We start from the raw sequence: 14926 nt of genomic DNA on the forward strand, positions 1-14926 counted from the left end.
CTTAATGAGCTGAAATTCTGAAACAGCTGTATCATTCTTCAGTTATTTACTGAGCAATATAGAAGGGTAAGAAGACTATTGGCTTTCATCTTTTTATAAAGACCTTTCTTAAAGCTGAGAAGCAGCTTTTTATAAGACCCAGTCATTAAGGATGCCAGACAGGATTAGTCGGTGACAAAAGAAAATTTGTTTAATAAATTTTTTGTCATTGGTCCACTTGATATATGGGATCTGTAATTATTAAGTCCTCCCTCATAAGCCTGAAATGCCAGAAAATTATACAAGGGAAAAAAAAAAACAGAATTTACTGTTAATCTACACTGAGTCTTCAGTTCTGGCCAGGGTCAACCCACCCCATCAATAAATTCATTCCTGTATGCAAGACCAGACAATGCTAAATACCACAAGAAAGTCTATAGGTACAATAAATAAGCATGATGGTTTGACTGGAAGAGTTCTAAAGATAGGTTTATTGATTTATTATAGCAATGCATGTTATCTCCAAAGTGTATTGGAGAATTCTTCTAAAAGCTCATTTAAACACCTTTTGAGCACAGCTTTGCACAACAGGGACCACTGAAAGTCACACAGTTCATCTCTACATCCTCCCAGGCTACCTGGCAAGAACAAGGTAATTAAAATCTGCTGTGATTTAAGAACCTTCCCAAAACCACCATCTAAGATCAACCTGTGAGGGAACAGAGTGGGCACACTGCCTCAACTACTACAACCTGGAATAAAGGATCTTTCAAAAGCAGCAATCAGAATTCCACATTATGTCCAAATCATCTTAATTCGCACAGGAACCTTTGGTTTCCCTTTCTAGGAAAAGGAAAAAACAAAGAGAATATTTTTTCCATTAATTTCTACCTAAACAACAAAAGCTTTGCCTGAAAGATATTCTTCTCACAGACTACCAGATCTTGTCTTGTGTCTTTCCCCACCAAATCAATATACAGATTTCTTTATCAAAACAAAGACAAGGTAAAAATAAAAAATCCTCCCAAAAATTACTTCCTAACCTCACCTCCACCTCACCTAATTATATAGCTGGAACCATATCACCATTCTAAGCATTTTCTTCTCCTTTCAAGATAAAAAGTAAGTTAATAAGTATGGCAATCTCTATCCCCTTTTCCTGTTAAGTAAAAATCCAGTATGCTCAAGGAGTGTTTTCACTCAGTGTAAACAAAGAATGACATATCCCAAGCACTGGAGCACCAAACTCTTTCCAAAACATGTTTTCATTAATTAAGAGATCTATTTGAAGACATTACAAGTGAAAAGACTTTTAAAGTGAGAACAGCCCTTGCAGATACTTTCTAATTAACACCAGCAATTACAACACAAGATCTAAATGCTTGAGCTAAAAGCTAAGCTGTAGATGTGGAGAAAGAGCTAATTTATATTTATCTGACACTTGGTTATAGTTTAACAATGTTGATCTTGTTCAGTCATCAGTATTACTGTGAATTATTCTCTGGCTTCAGACCTCTCAGTTCAGTGGAAGGCTGAACTGGGGCAAGCCTGCATTCAGCTCCTTCTCAAGCCCAAAATCTGTGTTTAGCAAACATCTTAAGTTACAAGCAACTGTTATCAGGAGCTGTAAATAGCAACCTGTTTCATTTCACTGGGAACTAAATCACTAAAATCCTAACAATATCACGTTAAAGCTTACCCAGAAACTAACTTTGGGTCATCCTAGACCACTCTAAGTTTCAACAGATTTTAAGGTCTGCCAAAGAAAAAGTCCAGAGTCACATTTTGCATAGAGAAACTTGATAGAAAAGTCTTCTGAGAACACAAGAACCTCCATTATTTTCAATCTTAAATCCCCTGGTAAATCTGGCTTTTTGCTATAGGGTTTTTTTGTTTTGTTTTGGTTTTGTTTGTTTGGTTTTTTTTTGGTTTTGTTTTTGGTTTATTTTGTTTTGGTTTTTTTTTAATATTTATTTATTATAGTTTATAAACTCAAAATAACTATCAGTTCTAAATGCACAGGCATTGGCATTCACACATTTTAACTTCTCCTAGACCTGGTGGATAGAAATGAACCTGCAGGACTTGTTATGCTCTTTCCAATGAGATAACACATTTAGGAAGGAAAGAAGTTCTTGTATAGAAGTAATTGTGCTCAGAGCAGAGTGATAATATGTGAGAGGAACAACTCTGCAGACACCAAAGGTCTGTGGTGATGAGGGGCAGGAGATGCTCCAGGTGCCAGAGCTGAGATTCCCCTGCAGCCCAGGGGAGCCAGGGGAAGGACTCCTCACCCTGAACAGCAGCAGGACCAACGTGTGACCAAAGTGTAACCCCCATCCCCCTCTCCCTGTGCCACTGGGGGAGAGGATGGAAAACCTGGGAAAGAGGGATTGGTGGGGGGAGGTGTTTTCAAGATATATTTTACTTCTTATTATCCTGCCCAATTTTGTTAGCAATAAAATTCAATTCATATTAATAAAACAGGTGAGTCTGTTTTGCCTGTGACAGTGATCAGCGAGTGATCTCTGCTTGGTCCTTAACTCATGAGACTTTCATTGTATTTTCTTCTCCCTGGCCATTTGTGGAGGGCAGTGACAGAGCAGCTTTGACAGTGTCTGACATCCAGCCAGGGTCAACCCACCCCAATAACCAATTCCCATTTGAAAGAATTTACGAATTTTTCTTTAGCAAAAAAAGATAAATAGATCTAGTCCTGGATATTCAGATCTTCCTGAACCTCAAAGCAGATTTTTCATTTGTGGTCTGGCAGATGTGTTCAAAGGCCATGGGAAGAATGCAGCTGGACAGGTGAACCTCTTTCTCTACATTTAAATTCCTGAAATCTGTCTCTTCTAGGAAAGATGAGCAAGGATTTTGCTTCATCCAGGTTCATTCCATGTGTGTAGCTGGGCTCACCACTTGTGCTAAGATTGCCGAGTGGGCTCTTCTCAAGTCTCAAGTTTGAAAACACCAGGGTTATATTTGCTCCTCAGTGGATCAAATAGTTGGTTTATCACAGCCTTTGGACTGCACTCCCTTATCTGAGACACAACAAGCCTCTAACAAAAGCTGACTGGAGCCAAAGGGAAAGCATCCAGCTCTGCACAGGTCATCTTTCCAAAAAAAGGATTAAACTGTCTGACCCGGTGAGGGACAGTGTAAGGTGACACAGAGCTGACCCTGACAGCATGGACATGTGATGTCCAACCTACAGATGCCCCAGCCTGGCTCAGGGGTGCAGTGAGACACTAAAAGCCATGACAGACGTGTCTGTTGTGGCAGCATGACAAGTCCCCCTTGCTGATCTGCCTCGGGATCTGTTCCATAACACACAGCTGCTGAAGGACTCAAAACCCTGTGATGTCCTTCATGAACTGCACGGGGGGAGCTGCAAATTCTTATTTATCTGAGGGCCAGAGCAGAAAACCCGAAGAGTTGCCCCTGATGGTGACAGAAGAGAAGTAAGGGAAGGCAAGTGTGAAAGTCTTACCTCCTGAGGTTCTCATTAACATGACACCACTCACAACAATGCCAGAGAAGTTGGCTTCCTCAAGGACAGTGACTGGCTATAAATCCAGCATCAGTAAAAAAAGAGAATGTTTGCCATTTAGAGCACTCATCTTTGTGCTAAAAGCTGTGGCTCCAGAAACAGAAAGTAGGGAAATAGGTCAGGCAGGCAGCAGCTGCAAGAGATTCACGAGCAACTGCCAAGACAAAAAGCAGCAAAGGAAATCGGGTGTAACAAAAGATGACTGAAAGCTCTTTGTGTTTGGCTGGAATTGGCCAAAGCTTCTCATGGGCTCCTGAGCTGACTGGCAAGCTGTGCTCAGGAAAATGAAGGTGACCACCCGCTCTCAAGGACACCTTGAGCAGTTTAAACAGGCACATTTCAGTGAGGAGTAGTACAGAACAACCAAGGGACAACTTCTTAACACACTATAAACACCTGCACATGCTCTCAACTTGATGTGTAACACCAAGAGTTTGTGTTAGAGGCTATTAGAGATGGTTTAATGTCTCACGAGTTCCATGCATGTATTCACTGACCAAAAGAAGCTGCTGACATTACAAATCTTTGGTTGCCTGCTGGCCACCAGAATCCCATCCCACTGGACTGTCAGCCCAGCCTCATGCATTTGTATCAGTTTAGGGTCATAACTAAAGTGGAAGAGAGCCCATGAAAAAAGGCAAAGGTCATCCCCAACACAAGAAAGACCTGTTGGAAAAAGTCCTGAGGGGACCACTAAGGTGATCACAGCACCTCTGCTGTGAAGACTGAGAGAGCTGGGGCTGTTCATCCTGGGGAAGAGAAGGCTCTGGGTAGGTCTTAAAGCCCTGTCCAGTGCCTAAAGGAGCTTCAAGGGAGCTGGAGAGGGACTTTGGATAGGGCATGTAGTGACAGAACAAGGGGGAATGGCTTCAAACTGACAGAGGACAAGTTTAGCTTAAGAATTGGGAACAAATTCTTTACTGTGAGGGTGGTGAAATTCTTTACTGTGAGGCTCTGACACATGTTTCCCAGAGAACCTGTGACTGCCCCATACTTGGAAGTGTTCAAGGCCAGGCTGGATGAGGTTCTGAGCAATCTGGAATAGTGGAAGGTGTCCCTCCCCATGGCAGGACAAGTGGAAGTCCAAAGTCTTCCAGGTGTTTTCCCACCCAAACCATTCAGTGAGTCTATGACACTCTGCAACACCTCCATAAAATCACATTTGAAATAACATAATTATTGTATGCTTAATGTGGACTATTAGTTCTTCTAATTAGCTTTTTCCAATGCTTTATATTGTTTCCACAGCACAGTCATTTAAAAAGTCACACTTAAGGTTTTTTTTTCTCCTCCAGTAACACAGTTCATCTCAACCACACAGCTCCAAATACAGGGGTGCATTTCACTTCTGTGAGACAAAGCAAGAAACTGAACATTCTACTTGAGAGGACCCTGGATCACCTTAAGTTCTGCTTTCAAAAAAAGGTTAAGATGATTTCCAGAAGTTCCTCTCCCCACAAACATTTCTTATTGCATGATTCTGATGTCACAGTTCTCACACTGTCAGAACAAATATCATTCTCAAAACTCACTTCTGTTTTTCTGAGATAGGGATTTAAGTTGCATTTTTTGAGTATGCATGCTTATAGCTTAATCATCAGAAATTTTCCTTTTCTGATAATTATCATGCCTAATACTGTTAAAGACACTGTCAGATACACAAAGGGGCTTCATTGCAAACATCTTCAACAAAGAAAGAAAATACAGGATGAAAATTAAAAGTTTTACTGAACCTAGAGGTGAGTATATCAACTATTCTCCTTTTTCCCCGCTATTTTTAACCAAAGTTGTCATGGAGAGATGGTGGTTTTAAAGTTGGCATGAGTCTCTTTTTCAACATTGTGAACCCATTAACTGTGTAATGTTACGTAGGAAAATTCTGATTAACATATGATTTACAGGCCCTTATATTCCACTATTTAATACACAAATTTCTCCATTTCACCTGAGTATTTCTCAGTTTTCACCTGAGTATTTCTCCATTTCACCTGTATTTGGCCTCACCATTCCATACATGCAGCCCCTGGCCCAGGAGGAGCATGTTGGAATTTCTGAAATAAGAACAGTGCGTCATCATACATTTCAACTTCTAAAATTATTCCTGGTAACAAGTCTCAGACCAAAACTGTATTTTGAGATGATTGGCAACTCCTATTCTCTGAGGCTGTGGAGAAGGGGATACTCTGTTATAAAAAAAATCATGAGCTTGAATACTGAAATGAACAGAAATCACAAGGTATCACACTGAATTTAAATGTTCTGGCACTGACAGAATAAAACCTGCAATAAAATAAGGTATTTCTACTGTCAGTAAAGATTATGCTGCTTGTCACCTGCAGTACTTCTGTTTAGATAATTTCCATAACAATCCCTCAGAGGACAAACCAAAAAAAAAAAAAAAAATCACAAAACAAAAGCAGGAGTCACCTATCAGACCACTTTTTAATACTAACATGGACAGAGCATTTCAAGAGAATTAATTGTACACAGGGGATGTGCTGTATTTCATCCACAGCTTCAATTATTCTTTTAACTCACAATAGCTTATTTTATTTATTGCCTTGTCTTTTAAAGTCTTCTCTCCTTTTTTTTTTTACTGCTCACTGAGTAAGATAGAAACAGGCTTATTTACTTCCACTCCCTCAAGTAGGACAACATTACTGCTAATAGTAATTTATTTAATGAACTAATCAGCATATTTAGACATAAGAAAATAATTTAGACCCAAGATTCTTCCTCTTTACCAGTAATTGCCTCAGGATTTTTTCCCCAAGTAACACTGCAATTAAATATAGATTTTTAAAAAGCAGGTGACCCTTTAACACAGAGATGGTTCTACAATTTCCTTCATCTTTCTACATTTTCTTACATTCTCTTTCATTTCTATATTCCTACAATAAAATCAAACTGAATTATTTCAGCTCTGTAATGGAGACTATGGTATTTATTCTACACTGACCTAAAAGAAGTATAACACAAATAATCTCCCTTCTAACAAAGAAGTCAGCATGATTATTTCCATCAGCATACACACCCTTGGTGTTGACTGTTTTTGCTGTCACCTCCAGTTTCTCCAAGGGTTCTGTTCCAATATTTTCTAATTTAATGATGAGCTGCTGGGTCTCTCCGTTGTACAGCTGGACAGACACATTAGTGGAGATTTCATCCCCTGAAGAAGGCTGAAGTGTATGAGCAGATCTACAAAATGTGACAAACAAATTATGATGATGAAAGTGTTAAAAGTCTGTCCTGGTTATTCCATTCACTGTTCTTGGAAGACTCAGAAACTACTATTGAAGACACTAAATAACATTTTCCATTCCCATGAGGACAAAAATTAATAATTTATGCATAAGACAAGTCAGATTTCAAGCAATATAGAATACATATTCTAACTCTGAAAGCTTGCTAAACTACCTGCAAAAACTGTAAGGGGAAAGGAAAACAAAATTCAAGAGCAGGTTGCTACAATGAGCAGGTTTAGTGGACAGTGCAGGGCATAAACCTCACAGCAGCAGGTCCTGGGAGAAATTCCCAGTGTGAAAGGTGAAACAGTGACCAGAGGTGAACTCTTTGGAGCATGACTGAGGGAAGGAGGTTGCAGAACAAGACAGATGGGCAGAGGTTCCATTCCTGACTGTACTTCCTGTGCTAATGCAGAGTGGTCAAAAGGCATCAAGGATAGAAGGACAGAAGTTACTGAGATTAATGACCAATAATTCCACTTTTGCAGGTATTCCTGCCATCCTTCCCTTTGATCCTGTCCTTCCTTACCACAAGACAAGCAGCCTCCACAAACAGGAGCAGATTTCAGTCTTTCAGAACGTATCTGTGATGAGGACTTCAACCAAGTATTTTTTCATCATTCAGAATGTACTGTCATGTACTGTTAGCATTTCAGAGCTCTGAAATTGGAGCATGTGGAGTGAAAGGGAAGAAGGAATTTCTTTTTCCCCCCCTCATATTGAGACAAAATTATCATGGAATTGCATACTAAAATGCAAAACAAATGATGTTTTCAGTTACTGTATAAATGTACATTAGTGATTCTTCTTCTGTATATTTTTCTCTCTTGTTTTTTCCTTTCTTCTGTGATAATTGATCTGAATTAACAGTCATGCCTACACTGGATTGTTAAGATATAAACAGTGAATTCTTGGCTTGATACATCCCTCTTTGCCCAAAACCAAATATTTGAGCACGAAAAATATTGCAAAATTATTTCTGCATATTTCTGTGAAATTCCATGGTTTCAAGCAGTAAAACAAAAACTTCAGATTTGTATTCTAAAGCAAATAATGCAGATTTAAATTATGTCCTGTTTTACTCAAGCATTGATAATACACTCAGGTGGAAGAGCTTTAATTCAGCATGTGACTAACACTTAAATACAACAAAGTAAAATTATCATTTAATTCAATTTTTCACCTTGGAAGGGAGGTGCTGATCTGCAGCCTTGGCAAAGCTGGAATGACTTCAACAGTGCAGCCATTGGTCTTCACTCCTGGCAGATTGTCCAGAAGGCAATCACTGAAGACTCCAAAAACTGAAGTATGATAACCTGAGTTTTGGAAGAAAACACCAGTTGTGTTGTGAACTGTACTGTTTTCTGACAGGTCTGAAAGTACTAAGTCTACTGGCCAGATCTTGTCAATGTATCTGCTACCCAAATCACCACCTTCTCCACAGGAAAATCTTCTCAGGACACATAATGTGTACAGGACTTTCAAACCCCTGAAATAACAACATTAATAACTACCTGACAATGTACAAACAACACATGGTCACCTCTGCATCTGTGGCATGTAAAATAAAAGAAATTGCAAAGAGCCTCTGATTTCTACAATGCATTACGGTAACTTCTGCAGAATTCTTTACAAGATCAACATCACAAGTCATAGCATGGACACCATTTTATACCTGTCACCAAATTCCCTGGGGCACATAAAACATGTCAACCTTCAACATACATTCCCTGTTTCCTCAGAAAAATGTTTACGGAAAAGAATCTCAACTACATCCAGAAGGATAAAAGAATCCTAAAGGAAATTATTAATGGAAAAAAATATGCAGGCATAAATACAAACACCTGCCATGAAAGACCACAACTTCTAAAAGTTCAATTTAGTGGAAAAATATCTCTCTGCTGATTCCTTACCAGGCAATATTTATGAGTTATATCTGAAGGAAAATTTGATACATTGACACACAAAAAGCTGCCAAGTACAGAAATCAACTCCTCTACTTGCAATACATTTTTAGTATGTGGAGCTCAAAAGGAGACAACTACAGTACAAATGTTCTGAATGCTTTGATGCTATTCTGTATTTACTGAAATAGTTTCTGAGAAAAAAAAAATCACATGAGAAATTGTTTTATGAGCAGACACAAAAGCATTTAAGAAAAACTTAGTGAGAACAGAGTGTCTTCACGTTCAAAGCCATCTTCTTTTAGTGTTTAGCTTTACTAAAATGGTTCTTATCCTGTATCCTAACTTTGCATTCCAGGAAGACATATTTAAAAATCTGATTTGGTATGATTCACTCCTACTACATGTAGAATCCATCCTCTCCACATATGCCTCCTTCTCTAGGTCTGCTAGCCTTTTGTAAAAGCTCTTTAATTTTCTTCCTTACTACAAACACAGTTTTATTTGGTCTTATTAATGAAATGATATCTTGACTGCAGCAGGCCATACACCCTGGCTAAATTGTTTCCACGGAAGCAATCTGCAAAAATTTCTGTAATCTTACACGAACACGATTAATTAAAGAAAAAAAACCTGCAAGATTATCTTCTGCATTCTTAAGAAAAAAGTTCAAGTAATCCTCCTCAGAAGCTTTCCAAATGAAAGCATTAATAAAGGGGAGCTGGAGTTCATTATCCTCTTCCTCTCACACATGAGATACTCCAAGAATGTGCTTGTTGCTGCTGCTGCAGCCAAGTGATTCATCAGGCTGTTTTTAATGAAGCCTGGTACAGGGAACAGATTCCCTGTGTTCCTTTTTTCTTTTACTTACTGAGGAGAATTCAGAGTGGTGAACACACACGTGGCAAACAAAGCCATGCAACCCACAGGGGTGTAAAACTCAGGTTGTTCTGCCAACAAGGAGTGAGTGTCAGTCCCTTACCATTGACAGTGATCTGCCCTGTGGTTTGGGGAACACCAACCAGAGTCACGGGATAGAGCCCAGATTCTGCAGGGAGGGAAAGGGCAGCAGGGAGAGATTCAAATTCTACTCCAGTTGTCAAGAGACCCTGAAAAAAAAATTATACAGATAAAACCATTTATGATATACACTTATATTTTTATGCTACATACTTATATTTTAATCCTATGCATTACATCAGCCAAACTTTTATGATTTATTCCCATTTACTCATAGCAGTTATTCTGGGGTTTGAGTTGCAGTGACTGCAGCGTGCATCCAGAATTACAGCAGGATTTGTATTCAGCACGGAAACGTGTTCCAGGAACTGAGCTGGGAATGACGTATGAAAAACTAATAAAAATTTACACCCAGGCACAGTAAAAAAAATCACAGATATCATCTGCATGGTGCTGTTTTGTACCTACATCTAATTGTACCTGTGACTTTAACTTGAATATTTGATAGATAGTGGAAATCAAGCATCAATCGTAGATCTTGCTTAGCTTTAATTACATGCCCAAAATATGTTTTCTAAGAGGAAAAAAAAAATTGTATTTAGAGATAACAGGGCAAGTCTAGCTTAACCATCCAACCTAAACATTTCAGTGAGTTGGAATAATGCATTCATTTTGCTGAACTGATCCTCTCAAACCTAAATGCCTGCAGTTACTCCCTTAGTGTCAGAGAAATCTTTTAGCATTCTAAATTTAAAACATGGGACAAAACGAGAAATGAAGCAGAAAAAAAAACACTGAAGAAATTTCTGAACACAGCATTACTGTTCTTAGTAGACTGGGGGTTTTCTTTAAGCTTGGCTAATGAATTGAGCATAGAATGTGCTGTTAAAAGTAAACTTGATTTTGGAAAGCATATAAATCCAAGTTACCCGTTGTTTTTCTATACACATATTTGTTTTTATTTTTGAATAAAGATGCTACAAAGAATCCATCAATAAAAGCAGTAAGCACAACTGCATTAAATCTCAACTCTGTATGGATGCTTAATTTGAACTGAGAACGCTGTTAAAGAGGAACATACTTCTGTGAAGAGAAATAAAAAACTGATGGTTTGAGCCACAGAAAAACACATAACATTGCCAAAATCTGTAAAATCTTTGTTCTAGCAATTACTTCTTCATAGACTTGACACTCTCGAGACAGCACCTAATAAAGCCAAAGCTACTCTGGCTTTGTGGAAAGCTGCATTAGAGAGCTCTGTCCTTGACACTGCACAAAATTCCATTTCACCCTTGTACTTGAGTTATAAGTAAATATTCTGCCACATCCTCATTTCTACTGAATTTTTATTTTCCTCCCATTTCACATGCAGACTTCAGCTGTCAGAAACCATCCACAAAAACACAAGAAAAACCTAACTTTGTCTTTCTAAATATTCACTACCCAGTGTATCAGAGCATTGAGACTCTTTGATTCCCACATAAATCCTTCCAGTGGGATTCACCCCTCAGAAATGGGATGAACATTCTCTCTTTAACACTGATGTAGCCTCAATTTTCACCACAATTCTGCTGCTTTTGCTTTGGCTGAATCAAACCTTAGAACACAAACAAAAGCTAACCCAAACACTCTCCAGAACTCACTTTTAAAACTGGTACAGAAGGCTTCTAAACTTTATTTTAGTCTCAAAACCACTGATCTATCACTTGGCCTAATATTCAAATATATTTGAATTATTTAGGATGCATTTCAACTAAAAACTTTCATCCAAGGACTTCAAGTCCTGCAAAATAGTGATAAAAAAACCTCACAAACCCTCCAATGTCTTGTTTAGTATCAGCTGTAGAAAATGTAAATTAAAAAAACTGACAGGGACCCCTAAATAGTCTCTAACATGTAGTGCCAACCTTGAAAACAAAGGGATTTTTTAGAGAACAAACACAATGCAAATGCCAAAACACCTGCACTAAGCACACACTATATGCCTGGACTAGAAATTGAAGAGCTTCAAGTGCACTAATATAAAAACAAGAAAGCAGCAGTCAATTCCCCCACTTTCAGAGTTCCACTGTTCAGTAAAACTTCAAAGTTTTGAAAAGTAAAGACATTAAGAAAGCATTAAAATTCATAGAAATGGGGGGGGAAAGATCAATACAAAAATCACCTAGACTTCAGATTTCCAGATATGAGTTGAAATCAAGATACTTACCCTTAATACTTAGGCCACACAAGTGAGTTTTAAAAGACACTGACATATCTTAGAATGTCTGAAAGATGATTTCAAGAGCACAACTTGCTGAATTGCACAGTTCTGCAATATTTGCCCAATATTGCCCTCTGGTGCCTGAAGTTTTGCAGTTTAACAGTGAAAACCTAATAAAGGCTGAAGTACTCTCACATCCATTAACTAAAAAAATTCAGCCACATCACCAAAAGTAGGGAAATGTGTCAGATTTCTTGTCCTGAGAGTTATTATTACATTATTTCAAGTAGTAGTACTTCGTAATCATTTAGTCACCACTTGGTAATAATTTCTCTTTCTGACCCTATAGGAAAAGATCATCCAAAGCCAAGGTTTCCTCCAGGGAATATATGAGTCATATACATAAAAAAAAATGTTTACATTTCTTTGTATTCTTATAAAACAATTGAAATTGTCTTAGAGTGAATGTATGCATGCTTTTATCACAGCATGTCTTTCAATCACTTCAAATCTCATTTCAGTTTTAGAGGAACAAAACCACTTGCATGTAAATGGCAGCATTTGGGGATGCTGCTAAAATAACATGAGTATGTAACTGCTTTTTTTAGGCTTTACTTACCAATCCCAAAATGCAATCATTCTTTTTTTAAAGTAACACGACCTTCAAAGTTAGTTTCCATGCTGAACATACTTGTATACCATGTTGTCAAATACTTCACACAAAAACCATCAAGTATTTATTTTAAAGGAAATTCTCCCTACCATTTCTAATATGGTTATTTGAGGCAGACCTAGAAAAACACCAAACACAGCCATCTTTATTCGTTTTCCCCCTTCACCCTTCTGTGTACATTCTTGACTAATACAGTCTCCACTAAATGTAGTGTAGCAGTAATTAAATATTCTCTCAAGACAGCAGAAACAGCAAAAGATGTGAACTCAGAAAAGAGCAGTGCATGGAAACAATTTAAACCATCATAAGCAAAGTTGTGGAACTGATTATGCATTCAGATTTACCAAAATTTTAGATGCTCTTTTTAAACATTAACATAGAGCTCTTGACTAATAGCACAATTTAAAGCCTCATTAATCAAAATACCACACCTGATTTTCTTCAAATAAATACAGGTCCCAAACAGAAGGAGAACCACAGAACAAATACTTAATTCTTGAATAATAACTAAGTATTATAAATTATAATATTCCCATGGGTTAGGGGGTAGCATTTTTTTATTTCTTGATATTTATTTATTAAATACAGTTTACACTGTAAATCTTGTAGCTTTCTTGGAACCATGGCTGTATTTTCCACAGCAAGAGGAGAGAAAATGCTTTCCCTCATTACATAACATTACCTCAAAATGTCTCAGCTATTTTTTTTTTTTGCTTTTAATAGGAAACTTGCTAAAAAAGATGAAAAAGTAGTTAAAATCTTAGAGAACTTAACATTTTGCATTGCATCTTCATATGTAGTTTAGTAGTAGATCTTCCCAGATTGTACTATCAGCTGCTTTTTGCATTTGTCTCAAGATGCAAAACAAATCCACTGGAGATTTCCCAGAATTTTTTGGATTTTTTTGAAGGCCTGAAACGTGAAGATCATATTTTCCTGCACAGAAAAGTGCAGTAATGGCACTAAATGCAGGACAAACTGCAAAAGGGCTGGAGGCCATCATTCACAGACCTGAAGAAGGCTGTACAGAAATCAACACTCCTGGCAGAAAAGGTGAAGTGGTGGCACAGATGTACAGCTGAACATCCCATCTCCAGGTGACCTGCACCCCAGCACCAGCATGGCAAGAATATTCTGTCTAATCCATCACAGCCAGTTCTGGTTGGGCTCATTTTTGTTTCTCATTCTGCTGATTTAAGGTCCTTGCTGAGTTTAATTAAAGCATTTGTTCTGATCAAACCCAAGATCTCTCCTGCTTCACTTTACTGACTCACACAATTGTGGGAGCTAATCACTGCCATGCTCCATGATTGAACACTTTCATTTGTCATTTTACAAACACTCCTGCACTTTCCATTGGAGCAGCCTTCTAACTATATGGACAAAACAGAAACATGAAATAGAAGAAGACAGAAAATGAACACAGAAATGGGGCAGGAATTAAGAATAGGTACCTAATTAGAGTCCCAAATTAGGAATATTCGTGACAGGAAATTAACAGTAAAAACAACAAAAATGGGCCAAGATCCTTGAGAACAATAAAATAAAATAACAAAGAAAATCAGTTGTTCAGGGTTTATCATCAGAGCAACACTAATCAAAGTCTCATGTCCACAGTCTCACATCAAGCCTGGAAGTTCAATGCCTTTTACTTAAGCACACCTCAATTAACCTACAGAGACTCAGCATTAATACTTCAATTAATGAAAAAGCTCTGGAAGCCTTTCCATGGGGAATCATTCTCCTTAACAACCTGTGCTCAATACCAACTTGTTTACCATCACAAGAGAAATTCAACAAACAGAAAGACACAGTAGGAAAAGTACCATGGCAAAAGCTTGGATTTCATTTAACTCATGAAATGAGTAATTTATCAGAACAACAAATCTAAATTGAGGGAAAGGGTAAAATTTAAAAAAAATAAGTAAGACTGTAGATTTCAGTACAGTTATATATTGGTGAGTGGTGGAGCATGGAAAGGACAAAGAAAAATTAAACCAAGCAGTGGAGAACTCAAAGATGATTGGAAACAAGCCTGAATGATCTTGCAAAGATGAGGTGCTGAGTCAGGCAGGAGGAAAAAAGTTGTGGGAAAAACAAGTTGAAACTGCCACTAAATGACAGAAAAGGATACACTTGCTATGAAACTGAGTCTGTGAGAGTAAATAATCTGAAGGAATGTGATATGTGACAAGAAATCAGACAAAAAAAGGGTATGGGGACTGCAGGCATGAGTACATGTTAATAATAAAACACATAATTTTAAAATATTAACCGGCATTCTGAATTATTAAAATGAAAACAGAGGAGTTTATTCTTATGACAAAGTAATGCCTATTCCCACATTCCATAAAGTTCACAGATGACACTGGAAAATCAACAACTTATCTTGGAAAGAAATTGTAGAGG

The 14926-nt window shown here is 37.8% G+C and overlaps 1 protein-coding gene across 3 annotated transcripts in view; it reads right to left on the reverse strand.

Annotated features, from left to right (window-relative positions):
* TRAPPC9 (trafficking protein particle complex subunit 9) overlaps positions 1 to 14926 on the reverse strand; it is a 451119-nt gene that overhangs the window by 382449 nt on the left and 53744 nt on the right. For all 3 annotated transcript variants that reach the window (XM_053951519.1, XM_053951609.1, XM_053951698.1), the window contains exons 13-15: positions 9664 to 9790; positions 7961 to 8093; positions 6567 to 6730 (exon numbers count right to left, since the gene is read on the reverse strand). In XM_053951519.1, the coding sequence (XP_053807494.1) occupies positions 6567 to 6730; positions 7961 to 8093; positions 9664 to 9790 (424 nt within the window). The remainder of the gene's footprint in view (positions 1 to 6566; positions 6731 to 7960; positions 8094 to 9663; positions 9791 to 14926) is intronic.

This window comes from Vidua chalybeata, chromosome 1, assembly GCF_026979565.1.
Source record: "Vidua chalybeata isolate OUT-0048 chromosome 1, bVidCha1 merged haplotype, whole genome shotgun sequence".
Lineage (NCBI taxonomy): Eukaryota > Metazoa > Chordata > Aves > Passeriformes > Viduidae > Vidua > Vidua chalybeata.